The sequence below is a fragment of the Oryctolagus cuniculus genome, chromosome 20 (genome assembly GCF_051225735.1).
Source record: "Oryctolagus cuniculus isolate XC-2025 breed Fujian yellow rabbit chromosome 20, ASM5122573v1, whole genome shotgun sequence".
NCBI lineage: Eukaryota > Metazoa > Chordata > Mammalia > Lagomorpha > Leporidae > Oryctolagus > Oryctolagus cuniculus.
The window spans coordinates 26,671,324-26,689,811 of NC_142886.1; the positions used below are offsets into that span (position 1 = coordinate 26,671,324).

The 18,488-nt window shown below is 47.3% G+C and overlaps 2 protein-coding genes across 8 annotated transcripts in view; one reads left to right on the plus strand and one right to left on the minus strand.

Annotated features, from left to right (window-relative positions):
- Positions 1–18,488, plus strand: part of GPATCH2L (G-patch domain containing 2 like) — a 54,763-nt gene that overhangs the window by 12,837 nt on the left and 23,438 nt on the right. For 3 of the 7 annotated variants that reach the window (XM_008272010.5, XM_051826214.3, XM_089322417.1), the window contains exons 3-7: positions 4,661–4,725; positions 11,543–11,719; positions 13,246–13,322; positions 15,934–16,001; positions 18,253–18,301. In XM_008272010.5, the coding sequence (XP_008270232.1) occupies positions 4,661–4,725; positions 11,543–11,719; positions 13,246–13,322; positions 15,934–16,001; positions 18,253–18,301 (436 nt within the window). Of the gene's footprint in view, positions 1–4,660; positions 4,726–11,542; positions 11,720–13,245; positions 13,323–15,933; positions 16,002–18,155; positions 18,196–18,252; positions 18,302–18,488 lie in introns of all 7 variants that reach the window. The other 4 variants (XM_002719634.6, XM_017349462.4, XM_008272012.5 and 1 more) reach the window with 2 other exon arrangements.
- On the minus strand, positions 8,969–9,851 carry LOC100358722 (small ribosomal subunit protein bS6m). The gene is given in 3 exon segments (XM_008272009.5): positions 8,969–9,190; positions 9,192–9,307; positions 9,310–9,851. Coding segments are annotated over 3 exon segments (660 nt in total). The 5' UTR covers positions 9,730–9,851; the 3' UTR covers positions 8,969–9,066.

Here is an 18,488-nt window from a genome sequence, read left to right on the forward strand (position 1 = left end):
TGATGTGGGCTATGGGCTTCTTAACCACTAGGCCGAATGCCTGCCCCCAGATCTTTGCAAGCTGCATCATAGTGCTTAAGTACAAACACGCTGTGACACTCCCACATTGGTCTTCCTCAGCAAATGGCTCATAGTTTTTCACAGGATTACGTTTTCACACTGCAAGTTATTCTGAGGAAATAAATAGAATTAGCAAATATCACGTTCATTTCTAGAGAATGCTAGAGTGATGATACTTTGTAGAATTTTTTTTTTTCTAATGAAAGATATGTCTCGGGCCAGTGCAAGGTGAAGGTTTGGCCACCACCGGCAGTGCCTGCGTCGCATGTGAATGCCATTTCAAGACCCGACTGCTCCACTTCCAGTCCAGCTCCCTACTAATAAACTTGGGAAAGCAGTGGAAGATGGGCCCTAAGTTTTCCTTGGGCCCCTGCACCCATATGGGAGACCCGGAAGACGCTCCTGGCTCCTGACTTTGGCCCTGGCCCAGCCTTTGCTGTTAAGACCAACTGGGGAGTAAACCAGCAGATGGAAGATCTCTCTCTCTGTCTTTCAAATAAATAAATCTTTTTTTTTTTTTAAAGATTTATTTGAAAGAGTTATACAGAGAGGAAAGAGAGGTAGAGAGAGGTCTTCCATCTGATGGTTCACTACCCAATTGGCCACAACCGCCAGAGCTGTGCCAATCTGAAGCCAGGAGCCAGGAGCTTCTTCTTGGTCTCCCACGTGGGTGCAGGGGCCCAAGGACTTGGGCCATCTTCTACTTTCCCAGGCCATAGCAGAGAGCTGGATTGGAAGTGGAGAAGCTGGGACTCGAACTGGTGCCCATATGGGATGCCAGTGCTTCAGGCCAGGGCATTAACCCGCTGCGCCACAGCACCAGCCCCAATAAATCTTTTGTAAAAATGCATATCTTCCTTGATCATAGTCTTAAAATCCTGGTGACATTTCTATGACATTGTTATTGCTCCTACTAACTATATATAGGAAACTCTGAAAGCAAGTTCAGTGTAAACTCTTTTAAGAGTATCAATTCTTAGGGCAGGTGTTGTGGTAGAGCGGGTTAAGCTGTTGCTTGGGACGCCTGTATCCCATATGGGAGTGTAGGTTTGAGTCCCAGCTTTCCACTTCTGATCCAGCTCCTTGCTAACACACCTGGGAAGCAGCTGATGATGACTCAGATGCTTGGGTTTTTGCCATGCACGTGGGAGACCTGGATGGAGTTGCAGGCTTCTGGCTTTGGCCTGATCCAGCCCCAGCTGCTGCATGCATGTGGGGAATGAACCAGCAGATAGGAGTTCTCTCTCTCACACTTGCTGTCACTCTCTTTCTCACTTTCTGTCACTCTACCTCTCAAATAAATAAATAAATACATCATTTAAAAAATGTTCACCTGAAATGCTGTAGACAACAATAGGAATGTAGAGTGATGGCTTACCACTCCTTTCTTGATCCAGCAGATATTCTTTGAACTTGCCCCTTTATTTAGAGTATGAGAAGAGAATGGAATCTATTTTTAAAAAAGAAAAAGAAAGGGGGGGCCAAGGAAACCCTCTACATGGTAGTGTTTACAGATAGCTGGAAATGGATGGAGAAAAGAATTGATAGGCCTTGTGAAGAAGCAACTGTTCTTATCTTAATTTAATTTTTTTAAGATTTTTTTTTTTTAATTTATTTGAAAGAGTTACACAGGGAGAGGAAAGGCAGAGAGACAGAGAGAGGGGTCTTCCATCCGATGGTTCACTCCCCAGATGACCGCAATGGCTGGAGCTGTGCTCATCCGAAGCCAGGAGTTGGAGCCAGGAGCTTCTTCCAGATCTCCCATGTGGGTGTAGGGGCCCAAAGATTTGGGCCATCTTCTACTGCTTTCCCAAGCCATAGCAGAGAGCTGGATTGAAAGTGGAGCAGCCGAGTCTCGAACCGGCGCCCATATAGGATGCCGGCACTTCAGGCCAGGGTGTTAATCTGCTGCGTCACAGCGCCGGCCCCTTAATTTTGTTTCTTAAGATTTATTTATTGGGCCCTGCACCCACGTGGGAGACCCGGAAGAAGCTCCTGGCTTCAGATTGGCGCAGCTCCAGCTGTTGCGGCCAATTGGGGAGTGAACCAGCGGATGGAAGACCTTTCTCTCTCTCTCTCTGCCTTTCTCTGTAACTCTGTCTTTCAAATAAAAAAAAAAAGTTAAGTTTATCTTAGTGTAAAAAAAAAAAAAAGAAATCCATGCATTATTTTCCATAATACACATTATGCAGCTTCATTTGAAGACCTATTGTGCAACATGATGGTGGAGTAGAGTGTCCTATGGCCTCCTGTGCTTTGTGGCTCTCCTTAATATTATGAGAAGTTTAAAAATATAACACTTGCTTTATACTTGAGGTGAGATGAGAAGAAGAAAATAGTAATGAGAAAGACTCGCAGGAGTGAGATCACTCATGTTCTTCAGCTTTTGCTGCAAAGACAGAGCCAACACCACTAAGTTTAGCAGGCACCGTCCCTGACCCTCCACGGGAGGGACGCAGTCCTGCACGAGGACATCTCCTGGTTTAACTCCAGAGCCCTTTGAAGCTTCTGAATCCAGCAGAACCCAGCGTGCAGTTCTGGGAGTTGCTGTTCCAGTGATCCTCTGAGAGTGTTCCCATTTCTTCTGCATACAGAAGAAAATCAAAGGAAAAAGGCTTTATTGGCTCTTGTCAGGACAGAGCCTGGCTGAAGTGAAGAAAGCATTGTTACTTAACTTATCTAACAGTTTAGGATTTAGTGCTGGCAGGTTACATGGAGATGTTGTCAAATACAGAACATTTCCAGAGAGCTGATCGAGAATGTAGATTAGCATTTTCCACGCTTCTTTTCTTATGCAGGATGATGCAATGTTTATTCCTCGCTTTAGTTTCTCCCATCGTCTAGAGCCGTTGAAAAACAAGGTTGACTAGCCTGGAAGCAGATGTTCCTGATCGAGACATTGCTAGTCTCGAACCAGTTAAACCATTTAATGGAGAGTGGGTGGAGAAAAAACAACATAAGAGGCAAAATCCGTTCATAGGGCCAAAGTTTCATTTCAGTGAGTTCAGATAGAGTTTGTTTTTATATTTTTAACATTAGCTTCTTTTTCCAAAATGAGTTGTGTATATCTACTTAATGTCAAAGAAGATATTAAATTTAGAAGGTGTGAGAAGGTGTGACTTTGGGAATATAGATTCCTTTTTTCTGTTTATAGATATTTGAAAGACATTTTTTCTTATTTTTTTTCAAGATTTATTTTTTATTTATTTGAAAGACAGAGTTACAGAGAGAGGTAGAGACAGAGAGAGAGGTCTTCCATCCGCTGGTTCACTCCCCAGATGACTGCAACAGCCGGAGCTGCGCCGATCCGAAGCCAGGAGGCAGAGCTGCTTCTGGGTCTCCCACGTGGGTTCAGGGGCCCAAGGACTGGGACCATCTTCTACTGCTTTCCCAGGCCATAGCAGAGAGCGGGATCGGAAGAGGAGCAGCCGGGACTAGAACCGGCACCCATGTGGGATGCCAATGCTTTCAGGCCAGGGCTTTAACCCGCTGCACCATAGCGCTGGCCCCGAAAACATTTTTTTCTTTTCTTTTTTTGTGTGGGGGAGGTGGTATTTGAAACGCAAAGAAAGAGAGACATGGACAGCGATCATCTGTCTACTGTTCCCTCCCCAAATTACTGAAATAGCTATAGCCAGGCTAGGCTGAAACAGAGCCTGGCACTTGGTCCAGAGCTCTCATGGCGGGGGCAGGGACTCAAGTACTTGAGCCGTTATCTGCTGCCTTCCAAATAGTGCGTTATCAGGAGCAGGATCAAGAGTGGAGGAGCTGAGACTCGAACCAGGCACTCCAACATGGGATGCGGGTGTCGGAAGTGGCGTCAAGGAACCCCGGCGTCATACATGCACCCTTGTTTATTTATGCATTTTTGTTTGCTGCTTTGGAAGAAGGAAAACTTGAGAGATGCTGGATGTTTTAAAGCTGGAAAGCCTCATTTAAAACTGGCATATTTACAAATAAAGTTGAGTCGTAGTTTTTGTAAATTTGTGTTGTTTGACATACCAAGCCTGATTGAGACTATGCCTCAATAAAGAACTTTCTAGTGCTAAACTAGCAATGTGACTTGGCTTTAGATGTTTTAACAGCACTTTGGGAGTGGGCTTTCAGCTCGCAGTTGAGGTGCCACTCAGTGCCTGGGTGCAAGTCCTGGCTCCGCCCGTCGTTGCAGCTTCCAGCTAACGTGCACCCTCGGAGGTGCACCTGATGGCTCAGGGGTTGGATCTCTGCCCCTCCTGTAGGAGACCCAGATTGAGTTCCTGGCTCCTGGCTTCATCTGGGGAGTGAACCCGCAGATGGGAATTCTCTGCCTCTTCTCTGTCTTTTGCCTCTCAAATACAAATATAAATAAATGAATTATTTTGAAATACAAGTAAAAGTTTTAGAAATCTCCTAACTTCTGCACTTCTTTTTGTTTGGAGTTGGGGGTGGGGAATAGAATCTATCCCATGGCTTCAGTCTGAAATTTTGCCTATCTGGTTGGCTAATAGAATGGAACGAAATTAAGGAAGCTTGGGATCGTTCCAGCTGCAGGCAGAGGAATGTACGGCGCTGTCTTTGACTGGAGCTGATGGGCCGTCTTGTGTTTTACTCTCTTTTTCAGTGAAACGAGCAGTGTGTGCAGCAGCAGCGACACCGGGCTCTTTACCAATGACGAAGGCCGGCAAGGTAACCTGGATCCCACCTGCGGACATGGGTGCGGTGTTTGCGGGGAGTTCTAATGAAGTTAGGAGTGACTTGCCAGGACTCTGATGATTGTCTGCAGCAGTGGTTCTCAAACGTGAGGGCAGGCAAGGTCCACCCGGGGAACTGAAACTGCAAATTCCCGAACTCCTAGAAGTCAAACAGATCTGGAGTTGCGCCTGCAGTCTGCACCTTTGCCCCCTCCACAGGAACAGGAAGCAGTGCTTGTGCAGGAACTTCACGCTGGGGGGTCGCGGGTCTAGGAGGCTAGTGTTGAGGCTGGGACTCTGGCAAGTTCCTGTTGATTAGAACCAAGAAATGACGTCACATGTTATTCTCCTCTTTGGGCTGTGAAGGCATTCTTATTTACATGCAGCGGAAATTTAGTTATTTTTATAAACTTATTTGTAAGTGATTATAGCATTCAAGAGAAACCTCCTTTCTCAAAGTATCTGGAGTTTGGGTTGGAGCCCTGTGAATAAGCCTAGTACCTGTAAGTGGCTAATTCTTTATTGTTGCTACCTGAACAATAATTAGAAACATGGCCTTGATATAAGGGGGTCTTACCAGACTCCTGTCCTTTACCCTTGCTGAATTAAGGGCACGTGACTTGTGTACCAGTAAGAATTTCAGGTAGTCTTCTTGGACTGTAATTTTCTTAATCTAAATAAGGGATTTGTAGGTCTCTAGAGTTCTTTCTAGTTCTGAAATCCAGTAACTTGTCTCCAAGGGCTCGGTGATGAGAGGACAGAAGCAGCACAGTGACCATGTGTCTAGGTTGGTTCAGGGAGGCCCCCAGACCTGAGGAGTTCTTGCCCCAGATGCCCGCCCACATGCCCTCCAACTGGGGCTGAAGCTGGGAGCTGGGAACACAGTCCAGGTCTGCCGTGTGAGTGGCAGGAACCCAGTTACTTAACTGTCACTGCTGCCCCTGAGGGCCTACACCATCAGGAAGCTGGAATCAGCAGCCGGAGTTGCTGCAGTATGGGACATAGGCCTCCTAACCAGGTCTCGACTGCTGGGCTAACCTCCTGCCCTTTAAGTGAGCACTGTAGGAATGAAGACCCTTTCATCCCTGTGGAATTGTTGAGCTTCCTATTATGATGGAGGTAGTTTTTTAAAAAATGTTCCTGGGGAAAAACATTCTTTTCTTAAATTTTTTTTGATTTATCATATTATTGAAAGGCAGGGAGGGGGAGAGAGAGAGAGAGAAAGTATTTTCTATCTCCTGCTTCACTCCCTAAGGTCCTGCAATAGCTGGGACCGGGCCAGGCTGAAAACAGGATCTAGGGATTCTGTCTGGGTCTTCCACAGGGGTGGCAGGGAGTGAAATACTTGAGCCATCACCTGCTGCCTCTCAGGGTGCATATCAGCTGGGAGCTTGAATCAGGAGTGGAGCAGGGACTTGAGCCCAGGCACTCTGATATGAGATCTGGGTGTCCCAAGCCGTGTCTTAACCACTGTGTCAGACGCCTGCCCCATGGAGGTTGTTGTGAGTGCATTTCTGTCTGGTTCTGAGGGAATTTGGTGTCATTAGAGACTGTGTGTGTGTGTGTGTGTGTGTAGGTAGGTAGGTAGGTAGGCTCTAGGGTCTTGTTCTATTGTCTCACACCAGGGGAGTCTGGTTGTCTTTCCATGAGTGTCCTGGTGTTTATCATTCAGGGGTACTAATATTTGCCTTTTGTTTTGTTTTACTGCTGTGCTATAAAGTATCATAAGATATTTCCTAAAGATTATGATGCATAGATTACACAGAGGTATAAGAAGTGTGGATTTACTACAGCAGATTATGTTTTTGGGCCTTTGGAAAGGCTGTCCTAAGAGGAATTCTTAGGTTTGGCCTGGAAGATTATAGGATATGCTGTGACCACCAACTCTTCTCTTTTTAGAGAGAGAGAGAGGTCTTCCATCTGCTGGTTCACTCCCCAACTGGCCATAATGGCTGGACCTGTGCTGAACCCAAGCCAGGAGCCAGGAGTTTCCTCTGGGTCTCCCACGCGGGTACAGGGTCCCAAGGACTTGGGCCATCTTCTAATGCTTTCCCAGGCCATAGCAGAGAGCTGGATCAGAAGTGGAGCAGCCGGGACTCAAACCGGCGCCCATGTGGGATGCTGGCACTATAGGAGGTGGCTTTACCCGCTACACCACAGCGCCGGCCCCCTCTTTTTCTCTTTCCCAACTTCACATATTCTGCTGGCGTTTGGATGCTTAGAGCATCAGCACAAAGCTGTACTCTTCCCTGCCTCTGTGCCTTTGCTCTCTTGACCTGAAGTCTCTTGCTCACCTTTCCTTGAGTGGCTGATCATTCACCAAGATAGTTCTCCTTTGGCCCCTACAGCATATATTTATGGCCTACAGCAGTGGGTTTTCTTGCACTCAGTTGCTTGCTGAGTTTGGTCAACCAGAGGCAATAGTGGAAGATAGGAGGGATGGAGGTGATTGAGACTGGGTGTATTAGTAAAGTTTTATTGGGATATGCTGTTCAATAGCCCCTAAATTTCAGTGGTTTACCACATTTATTTCTTATTTGTTGGCTGTAGGTTAGCTTTGGTTCAGCTGATCTTGCTTGAGCTTAGCTGGTCTCCAAGTCTCAATTTAAGTTTCTATCTACTCAGCAAATCTTATTTAGCGCACCTGGGCTGAAGAAGGAATGGCGAGAGGTGTCGTGTGCTTCCTATGGCAGAGGACAGCAATGCCAGTGGGCCAAGCCATGCATGTTTAAAGCCTTCGCTTGAATCGCATCAGATAGTTCCACTACCTAAGTCAGTCATATGGCCAGGCCTAATGTCAGCAAGACTAGGAAGTGTGCTCTTAGCATCCAGTGGCCAAGGCCGAAGGATGTGGTTGACTGTCATGGAGAGGTAGTGAGGACTTGGAGGTAATGCCATCTACCACACTGGACTGTGGCTTTCCCTGGCTCTGTCGCTGTTGGGTTGATGATTGGCCACGGTTTTGGTCCTCTACCGAGGCCACATCTCCTGTGAGGCAGTCTTCCTGTAACCGTGGTTCTGTCTCTGGGCTCTGTGACTGCTCCAGCTCTAGGAAGGGCAAGGACTCCCAGCTGGCTGCAGGGTCACTGTCTTCTCTTGGTGTCCTCGTTAGTACTCAGAGAAGGAGAAAACGCTCCCTTTTCTTCTCGAACAGATTTGTACACAGAATCTCAGATTATTAAACAACTGACCTATTTTGGTTAAAGCCACATTCTTGGGGAGCCAGAGGTCAGGAGCCTGATCCGTACATCTTCTTGTTCTCTGGCAGCATTTTTTTTTTTTTTAAGATTTATTTATGAGGCTGGCATTGTGGCACAGTGGGTTTAGCCACTGGCTGCAGTGCCAACATCCCATGTGGGTACCAGTTCGATTCCTGTCTGCTTCACTTCCAATCCAGCTTCCTGCTAATACACCGGGAAAACAGTGGAAGATGGCCCAAGTGCTTAGACCCCTGCACCCACATGGGAGACCCAAAAGAAGCTCCTGGCTCCTGGCTTCAGCCTGGCCCAGCCATGGCCATTGTGACCACTAGGGGAGTGAAACAATGGGTGGAAAATCTCTCTCTGTAAGCCTGTCTTTCTAATAAATAAATCTTAAATAAAAAATATTTATTTATTTGAAAGCAAAGTGTCAGAAAAATATCTTCCATCCATGGGTTCACTCCCCAAGTGGCTGCAAATTTGGGCCAGGCTGAAGCCAGGAGCCAGGAGCTCCTTCTGGGTTTCCCATGTGTGTGACAGGGGCCCAAGTACTTTGACGATCTTCTGTGCCTTCTCAGGCACACTACCAGGAAGCTGGATCCGAAGTGGAGCAGCCAGGGCCCAAACCAGTACTCTGATATGGGATGCCAGTGTTGCAGGAAGTGGCTTAACCCACTGTGCCACAACGCCAGTCCCTGGCAGCATTGTTTTGGGGGAGGGGGGTTTAAAATCATGTTTATTCCTCTCATCAAAGGTTGCCCACCTAACACAGTGGTCTTCAGTGTGTATTTTTACATGACTACACAGCCTGAATGACTTGCTCACAATCCAAGGTAGTTTTGTGTTTTGGTGTTCCTGTTGTTAAGGAGAGAGTCCTCGCTGAGGTAGAAGGTACATTAATGACAACGAAATCAAGGAGGATCTTCATCTGCTAGGGCCACAGGTTGCACCGCAGCCCTCAGCGAGCAGGTCCCCCAGTTCTTGCAGCAAAGGGGACTGAGAGTTAAAAACACCTTGGAAAAAAATCAAACAGCACCTGCCACATATGCTTAGATAAAGGCCACGCTTGTGAACTGCTCACCCAGGCTGCCCCAGTGTAAGAGAATTAAATAGAAACCTAAGACTGATGGATCTTCTCACTTCTTCCTCTTTGTGGGATATGGATATAATTTCTCTTCAAGTGGGACAGGGACAATTCCTTCACATGGTTTTACTTCCTGAGTCAAAGGATATTTTACAACATTCGGTCTGATCACATCAGTCTCGTGACAAATACTCCTTTATGCTTTCAACAGTAGTTGTTGGTGCATAAAAATCCACCGAGAAGTACCGGCCCCGAGTGTGTCGCTGGCTGTGGGTGAAGATCCTCTGGGGAAGCGGGGAAGCGCGTGCTCGCCCAGGTTTTCCAGGTTCCTCACTGCCGTGCCTCTGCCCATCAGGGTTGGGATCGTACGTTTCAGAGCAGCGGCCTGCTGCATGGCTCTCAGGATCAAAGCCACCTCGTAGCAGGGCATGCCCGAACGCTCGGTGCGCGGCTCGGCCTGAGCCGGCTCCCTAGACGCGGACGGGGGCGGTGGCAGGACCTGCGGGGTCCTGAGGGCTCCTGGGCCAGACAGCTCGCCGGCGGCGGAAGCCCTGGCAGCATTCTTACGGAGCTCCTGCACCACGTGTCTGCAGGTTGAAGGCTTCTGATCTAGATGACTCACAGGGTCCCTTCTAGTTCCGTGAATCCCTCTCTGCGTTATTAAAAACCTTGAGTGACTGCTGAGAACTCCCCAGATCCCACTGTAGTCTGTCATTTGTCATCCAAAAGCATGAGCTAACTTAATATTCTATTTCGATAAATGGCTTTAAGGAATGCTTGTGGATAGGAAGGCAATGAATATATTAAAGTTCAGAGAAACTAATCATTGTACACTAATGGCTATCTTTAATTCCTACAATGTACCTGGTTCATGGGATGCTTTTTGGAGTATTGGTTCTCAGAATGTAGTCCCTAGACCAGCTTAGCACTGCCAGGGAACTTGTTAGAAATGCAAATTTTTGGTCTTGCCCAAACCAGCCAGAGTTAGAGACTTAGGGTATAGGGCCAGCAGTCTGTGTTTTCATAAACTTCCCTGGTGCTTCTGATGCAGGACAGAGGCTGAGAGCCACTGCTGTAGAAAGATTGCTGCTTGTGGTGTGTTTCCATAGGGGACACCTGGAATCACTTCAGTATCGCTGGTGTTCGGAGATCTCTCCAGGGATGCAAGAGTGACCTTCGTCCTGGGTGCTGAGACCCATGGATTGAGGCGTGCCCTGAGCAGCTTCTCTGGGATCCAGCATATATTAAGAAAGAATGCTTTACAAACTCTTTAGATGTTTTCCTAACAGTTTACTTCATCTTTGCCGTTTTGAAAAGAGGGCAGCAGACAGGAAGCAGGAATAAACTCTAGCAGAAACTGGAATGTCATCATTGTAGTCAATAGAAAGAACTTGGAACCTAGGGCCTGTATATATTGGATTAGCTGTGACTTTGACATTAATGAAAAATTTGACCTTGGGCAAGTGGTATAACTTCCTGGAAAGCTTTGGGGAATTATATTGTTTGTTTCTGTGGTGAATTTTTTCCTGGTTACTTGAATTGCTCGTGTGAGGATGATTTTTTGTTCCCATTAATGAGATACCAAGGTAGAAATGCAGTACAGCATATATCCTTTGTTTAGCTGTTATGAGAAATGTGACTACAACAAGAAATCTCAGAGGAAGAGCTAATTTTGAATTGAGAAACATTTATGAGCTTTGAACTGTAAGTTTATTTAGACCCCAGAGAACAGTAGGGGAAGAGCAGTTTATTTTTGTCTATAGACTTAAGGCTTTGGAGTTGATCAGGCTCTGGGTTCAAATCCTGGGTTCCTTATTTACTGACTTGGTCTTGGTTTCCACAGGCTTTAGTTGCCCCATTGTAACTAGAAGTTTGGAGCTGGCATTGTGGCATAGTGGGTAAAGCTGCCGCTTGTGATGCAGCATCCCTTATGAGTGCCGGTTCAAGTCCCGGCTGCTCCACTTCTGATCCAGCTTCCTGCTAATGCACCTGGGAAAGCAACAGAAGATGGCCCAAGTGTCTGGGCCCCTGCCATCCATGTGGGAGACCCAGGTGAGCTCCTAGCTCCTGGCTCCTGCCTCCTGGCTGCAGCTTGGCCCAGTGCTGACTGTTGTGTTTAGCTGGGGAGTGAACCAATGGATGGAAGATCTCTTTCTGTCTCTTATTCTCTCTTTATAACTGTGAGTTTCAAGTAAATAAATAAATCTTAAAAAAAAAAAAGTAGGAGTTAATATAGGACTTGGAAGAGATAACGTGTTTATAGGTTTTAAGCACAAACCCTGGTAAATGATAGTAAATGATAGCTGTGTTTGTGTTTAGTACCAAAGCAGTCCAGTCTAACACAGTGTGACTTTCCTGTGAAGCTAGTTTGATATCCCAGTTTTCATCGTCATATAGATCGTTAAGAAAGACCAGAACTCCTTTCTCGTACTTTGATTTATTTTAAAGCACTGAGAAATTACCCTCTCATTTGGTTTCTCGTGGAGCATGTTAACATTGCAGCACACGGTGTCGTCTCTTGGCTCCAGGGGACGATGAGCAGAGCGATTGGTTCTATGAAGGAGAGTGCGTCCCAGGGTTCACCGTCCCCAACCTTCTGCCCAAGTGGACTGCTGATCATTGCTCCGAAGTGGAAAGGATGGATTCCGGCCTGGATAAACTTTCCGACCCCACATTCCTCCTGCCCTCTCGGCCGGCTCAGAGAGGTGAGTGCTGCGATGAGACACACGTCACGCTGTCACGTGTCCCTTGGGGAAGAAGAATCGCGCCATGGCAGGATTCCAAGAACCCGTTGACTCTGAACCGTGGAGCTCGTCTGAGGCTTCAGAGGTGACTCTCAGAGCTCAGGGTCTCATTCCTCCCTAAGTCGATCCCTGGAGACTGGGGACATAGTTGGCAGGACACTCTCAGGTTGCCACCCCCTGTTGTCACAGCACAGCCGCCATCCTGCTCTGAAACTGATGGGGGTATTCAGAGCCCACGGGAACTTGAAATACAGGAGTTTGGAAGAGAACAGATTTTAGTAAACTCCCATTTCTTAAAATGGATGCTTTAGAAATACTTCTTTAAATAATTCTACTTAAGTGATTCTGTTATTGCAAATCTTTACACAGATACCAACTTTCCCTTCTCCTGTGATGTAGCAAAGTGAGATGGGAGGAGCCTAGACAGAGAAGGACGGACGAGCCGCGCTGCTCCCTGATGCTCTCCTTGAGGTGTCAGAGCCCTCACTGAGCTATATGGTGTTGAACGAGACTGAGAGCTTGCTTTTAACTCTGCAAATCTGTGATTCTAGGATTCCCAGTAGCTAGTAAACAAGCAGGCAGTCCGTTCTCCAGTATCTGTCGAGCTTGGTTGGTGATGAGGGTATCCTCAGGAGCTGTGACCTCCCATTATGTGGCGCTGTGTTTCGATGAGTTTTCAGGGCTGGGGGTGTGTGAGGCCTTGCAGAGCAGTTGCTTGACTTGCACATTGTCTACTTATCGGCCCTCACTGAACACGGCAGTGAGCATTTCTGAGAGTCCTCTCTGGACCACTTACATTGTACACAGGGGAACAAGAGCAACAGGAAGAGCCTTAGAGCAGACTGCAAACCCAGATCTGGAGACAGTTCATGGACCGTATTTCTGTGTGCATTCTCCCCATTGTTTTTTCTACATGTAGAACACAGGCAACAGCTGGAAAAAGGAGGTTATGCTATCCAAGGGGTCTTCCGGAAGTTGATGGAGAATGAGTATTGTGAAAAAACTACCATGTACTAAAGAAAATTTTTTGCACCAAAATAAATTTATCTTTTCATTCCGTTTTCTCAGATTTTTTTCAGGTACCCTCTTAACAGGCTCTTTTCACCTGTTTTTGACATAGTAACTAGCTTCTAATTTAAAATTAGGAGTTGTTTATAATGCCTTACATTTGTGAAGTGTTGTCACTTACTCAGTGCCTTCTACATACGGTTCACTGGGTCTTCCAGACAGCCCCGTAAAGTAGGCCTGAGGAAGTGATTATCCCTCTTTTTAGACAGGGAGGCCAAGGTCAAGGTAGATGACGTGCCTAAGATTGTAGTGCTGGTGACAAAGACGTGGGAACGGTAAGTCCGTGGTGGACAGCCTTGAGATACTAGTTTAAAGATCAGTCGAGAAAGATTCTGGGGGTAAGGCCTTCAGCGTACTACAAATGTGATTTCTTCTGGACTGTCTGCAGCCAGGAGCTGAGCCCTTCTTCTCTTTTTTAGGGTACCATGCTCGCTTGAATCGTCTGCCTGGAGCTGCAGCTCGATGCCTCCGAAAGGGGCGAAGAAGGCTGGGGAAGGTGATGGCTCATATTCCCCAGGCTCTGCGGGAAGCCAGTATCCCCCTGGGGCATGTGGACCCTGTTGACAATCAGAGGTTCCACAGAGCTCCCTGGAGTTAACGAAGCCAGTTACAGCTTTTTGTTAGCTTCTGAGAATGGACATTATGTAGGATATGAAGGAGTACACCTACAAAACATGAAACTTACAGAAGTTCTGACGGAGTAGACACTGTCATTATAGTGGCTGTTTGTAAATCTATAGGTTAATCTTACCGTGTGCCTAAAATACTCCTGGCTTCTCTATGACTCCTGAGTTCATGAATGGGTCTTTGTTCTATGTTAACTTTGGTCTTTTCATCCTAGAGTTCATTAAGACAGAGAGAGAGAGAGAGAGAAGCAAATCCTTGTTGGCACATTGCAAGGGTCCCTCCTTAGCCGTGAAGGGGGAATGGCCCTGTTGGTTCAGTTCTGCCTTTGCCAGGGCCTGAGTAGAAAAGGTCACATTCCCCTTTAGCAGATGAGAAAAACTTACATTCAAAGAAGTTACACCTGACGTTTCCTAGAGAGAAGAAACAGAATACAGATTTGAACCCACCTATGTCTATCTTTAACAGTGGTTATTTATCTTTTTACTTTTGACCATAGCTCTGTGACTGAGAAATAGGGTAAGACAGGGATTTGTGCACAGTCCGAGGAGGTGGTGGTGGGCCAGGAGGAAGGAAGAGAGAGGCGTAGGCAAGCACTGATTTGTTCACTCGCCAAGTGTTTAGGAGGCCTGCTCCATGGCGGCTCTGTGCCAAGCCGGGTGTGTAGCATTCAGGCACAGTCTGGCTACGCCTAAGATGCCACTGTTTAGAGTCCAATCAGGAAGTCATTTTCTGAAGTTTTAGACAAAAGAAGTGAGGATGTTTATTTCCAGCTGAACTCAGATTCCTACTTCTTTTTAGTTTTAAATTCAATCCCAGTTCCTAATTAGAAGAATGTTTGATTATTGGACGAATGATTTCTGTTCCCTCGGATCACTCATTTTGCAGACAATAGAATGCGTCTTTGCCTGTGCCAGGAGCATACTATGAACAGGACGGCCAGCAGGCTGGGAGTCCCTGAGGTGGAGGGCGGGCAGAGGTTGGAGAGGGGCTTTTTCCCTTTGTTGGTTAGGCAGGAAGATAAAGCCTTCCCTTCCGCCTACCTCACTCAGCAGCAGGAGCCTTGCATTTCCATGGAAGTGAGTCATTTCATCTTGAAGCATTCCTTTAGCTAGCCTGGAAGGGAACTAAGACCCGCTGGACGTGACGTGCTTCTAATGATTTCAAATGAATAGGATAATATTTACTTGTTTAATTCATCTTCATCACCTTAAAGGGATATTTGTCATTTCTAGCAGAGGTCACTGTTCAGCTCCCCTCCAGCCCCCCCACCTCTCTTCTCTTTCTCTAAATTGTAATCATAAATAATGAGTTTCATTCACAGCTCCCTGCCAGCGAACTGCTAATTACGCAAAGTACTGCTTGTAATTTACACAGTAATAAACTGTAAATTTAAACATTACGGCACTTTCAGTTAATAATTTTCCAGCTGTAGCAAATAGCTCATTTTTCACCCATCTTTTCCCTTGGCCCCCTTGCCACGTCTGCATCTGTGTCCAGCAGGCAGAGACGAAAGGGGTGAAGAGCAGAGTATGTAGCGCCTTCTCGTTTAAGCTCCACCCCTACCCAGCGTCTGACCTCAGATTAATGTTTCCGTAGCCAGTTGTCCTGCTAAAATGTGCATTCTAATGTGTAGGTTAATGCACGCAATGCAGATGAATGTAGATAGTGTCTGCCCAGAAGTAAATGCATGTGAGTCACGGCTTGACGTTCTGCCATTGTACCCCACCTGATGTTCTGTCATCTTAACACACACACACATCTGTGTAACTCCTCCTCCTGTGCGTGGTGCTGTGCGTTCCAGTTTCTGTGACAGACACAGCCAGGTAAATGCACTCAAGTTAGATGAGGGCTGAGGGCCTCATTCTGCCACTTTGATTTCCGGGGGGATGATTAGTTTCTGAATTTCTTGTATTCTTCTGGGTAAGCTCCCATGACAATCTCGAGAACCCCAGATTTAACAGTCAGTTTATGTGCCCCTCATTTTCCTTTGGAGTGGTGGTGCTGAAGGGACAGAGGCAAGGTGACAATTTCGCTAAGTCACGGAAGCCCTTTGGCTTGCCTTCCTGGAGTTGGCAGATGTCTTGGTTTACCAGTGAGGGTGCATGAATGTCCCATACGACGACTCCTGGGCTTGTTCCTGTGGCTGCGGGGAGCGTGCTGTGCAGGCCTGGGAAACAGGGCCCACTTCCGGGTTTCTGAACAAGTGTTTCTGCTTCTGTGTACGCCAGTAACTCCAGAAGGTGTTACTGAATTAAAACGTCATCACAGGAAGCAGTGTTTATAATGACATTTTTGGATCACCAGAGACAAGTAAGACAACATGTAGCATTCTGAAATGTACTCTCTGCTGGATTTGAAGATGGGTGTTGGACGTGTGCCTCTGAGGTCGCTGGGGCCCCCTTCAGTTGTGGGAGCACGTGAGCTGGATGATGGATTGTGCATTTGTCTCTGGCTGGCTCAGCCTCTCCTTGTCTTTCTAGGAGACCAGCATGAGCCCTTTGGGCACGGAGAGGATCAGCCACATCATTAGAGACCCGCGGCAGAAAGAGTAAGTGCACGTGGTGGGGCGGCTCTCCCAGCCTGTTCCGCGGGAGGTTATGAAGCCACTTAGAAACCAGGCCTTGTTTTTTTTTTTTTTTTTTTTTTAAAGAAAAAAATTTTTTTAATTTATTGGAGAAGCAGAGTTACAGACAAAGGGAGAGACAGAGAGAAAGGTCCTCTATCCACTGGTTCACTCCCCAAATGGCTGCAATGGTCGGAGCTGGGCCAATCTGAAGCCAGGAGCTAGGAGCTTCTTCCCTGTCTCCCACGTGGGTGCAGGGGCCCAAGCACCTGGGCCATCTTCTACTGCTCTCCCAGGCCATTAGCAGAGAGCTGGATCAGGAGAGGAGCAGCCAAGACACAAACCAGCGCCCATATGGAATGCTGGCACCGCAGGCAGAGGCTTAGCCCACTACACCACAGTGCTGGCCCGAAAACCAGGCTTTTGAGCTGTATTACCTAACAGTTCACATGGCTGACTGCTAAGCCATGGCAGTGATTTTCGCCTCCTTTCCAAACTAGTCTTAATTTAATCAATCAATTTGCTGGTTATTTGAGTTTTGAATTTTATAGGTATAGCTTCCAGTAAGGATGCTGTATTTTAAACTCATTTTTCTGTCTCTTTTTTTCTTTTTGGGTGATTGCCTTTATGTCCCTACCTTCTCCCCTCGTCCTTGGACCTCTGTAGAGGGAAATCTCCTTTCATCCTAATGACTGGGGACAGCCTTTATGTAGCTCTCGGAAAGTTTTTTTTTTTTTAAAGATTTATTTTATTTATTTGAAAGACAAGAGTTACAGAGAGAGGTAGAGACAGAGAGAGGGATCTTCCATCTACTGGTTCACTCCCCAGTTGGCTGCAATGGCTGGAGCTGTGCCAATCCAAAGCCAGGAGCCAGGAGCTTTCTCTGGGTCTCCCACGTGGGTGCAGGGGCTCAAGAACTTGGGCCATCCTCTACTGCTTTTCCAGGCCATAGCAGAGAGCTGGATTGGAAGGGGAGCAGCCGGGGCTCGAACTGGCGCCCATATGGGACACCACGCTTCAGGCCAGGGCTTTAACCCATTGTGCCACAGCACCAGCCCCTGTAGGAAACTTATTATATCCTTTCTCTGACAGCCTTGTCCCCTAATGTGGTTGAATCTTCTTTTCTTTTTAATGATTTATTTATTTATTTGAGAGGCAGAGGCAGAAGCAGAGAAACAGAGGTCTAAAATCTGTTGGTTCATTCCCAAAATGGCTGCAACGGCCAGAGCTGTGCCAATCTGAAGCCAGGAGCTTCTTCCCGTCTCCCACCTAGCTGCAGGGGCCCAAGCACTTGGGCCATCTTCCACTGCTTTCCTAGGCCATAGCAGAGAGCTGGATTGGAAGTGGAGCAGCCGGAATTCAAACCGGCGCCCATATGGGATGCCAGCATTGCAGATGGGGCTTTACCTATTACTCCACAGTGCTGGCCCCGCGGTTGGCTCTTGTTTCCTGTATGTGTCGTGGTCAGGACCTGGTTCTGATCCTGTACACAGCCAGCCTTGTCTGAGTTTTAACTTACTTGGTAGGCTAGATGTGAGTTGAGGACCCTGCTGTCACTGCCCAGCTGAGAGTGTGCTGGTGTCACTCTGTACTCTGGCTTCATGTCTGGCCTGTTCAGTTTATTTATTTATTTATTTTTTTAATTTTTTGACAGGCAGAGTTAGGCAGTGAGCGAGAGAGACAGAGTGAAAGGTCTTCCTTCCGTTGGTTCACCCCCCAAATGGCCGCTACGGCCTGCGCGCTGCGCCAATCTGAAGCCAGGAGCCAGGTGCTTCCTCCTGGTCTCCCATGCGGGTGCAGGGCCGAAGCACTTGGGCCATCCTCCACTGCCCTCCCGGGCCACAGCAGAGAGCTGGACTGGAAGAGGAGCAACCGGGACAGAATCCGGTGCCCCTATGGGATGCTGGCGCCGCCGGCGGAGGATTAACCAAGTGAGCCACGGCGCCGGCCCCAACGAAGCTTTCCCTTTGCAGAGTTATTTCAGCAGAATCGTCGTCGTTGTCCTGTCTTCCCCAGCTGCAGCCCTTCCCCGTCTCCTCCCTTGGCCTCACTTACACCTTCGCGTTCCTCGGCTGCTGTCTGGTTTCCCTGCCACTTCTTTCACTGTTTTCTTTACTGTTCTTCTCCCCTTCTCTTTAGTTTCTGGCTGCCATCAGCTGGGAAAAGAGAACGCAATCAGGTAAGAAGGCCTGTCTTTGTTATCTTTGTTTTTATCTTCTGGTTTCCTTTTCTTTAGAAAGAATAAAGCGCCGGCCCCTGACTTTCCTCACTTTTCTGCACAGGAGGTAAGGGGCTCTCTTCCCTCCCGCACCCTGAGTGCCTCGGAGGGCTGTTTCCAAGACTGGCACTCACTGGTCGGCACGGCATTCTAGGCCCTTTTTTGAATTCAGCTGTGGTCAGTTCTTACTTAACAACACATATTCATAGGATCTCTCTTTTTAATTTAAGTTTTGAACTTTGCCCTTAGCAGGC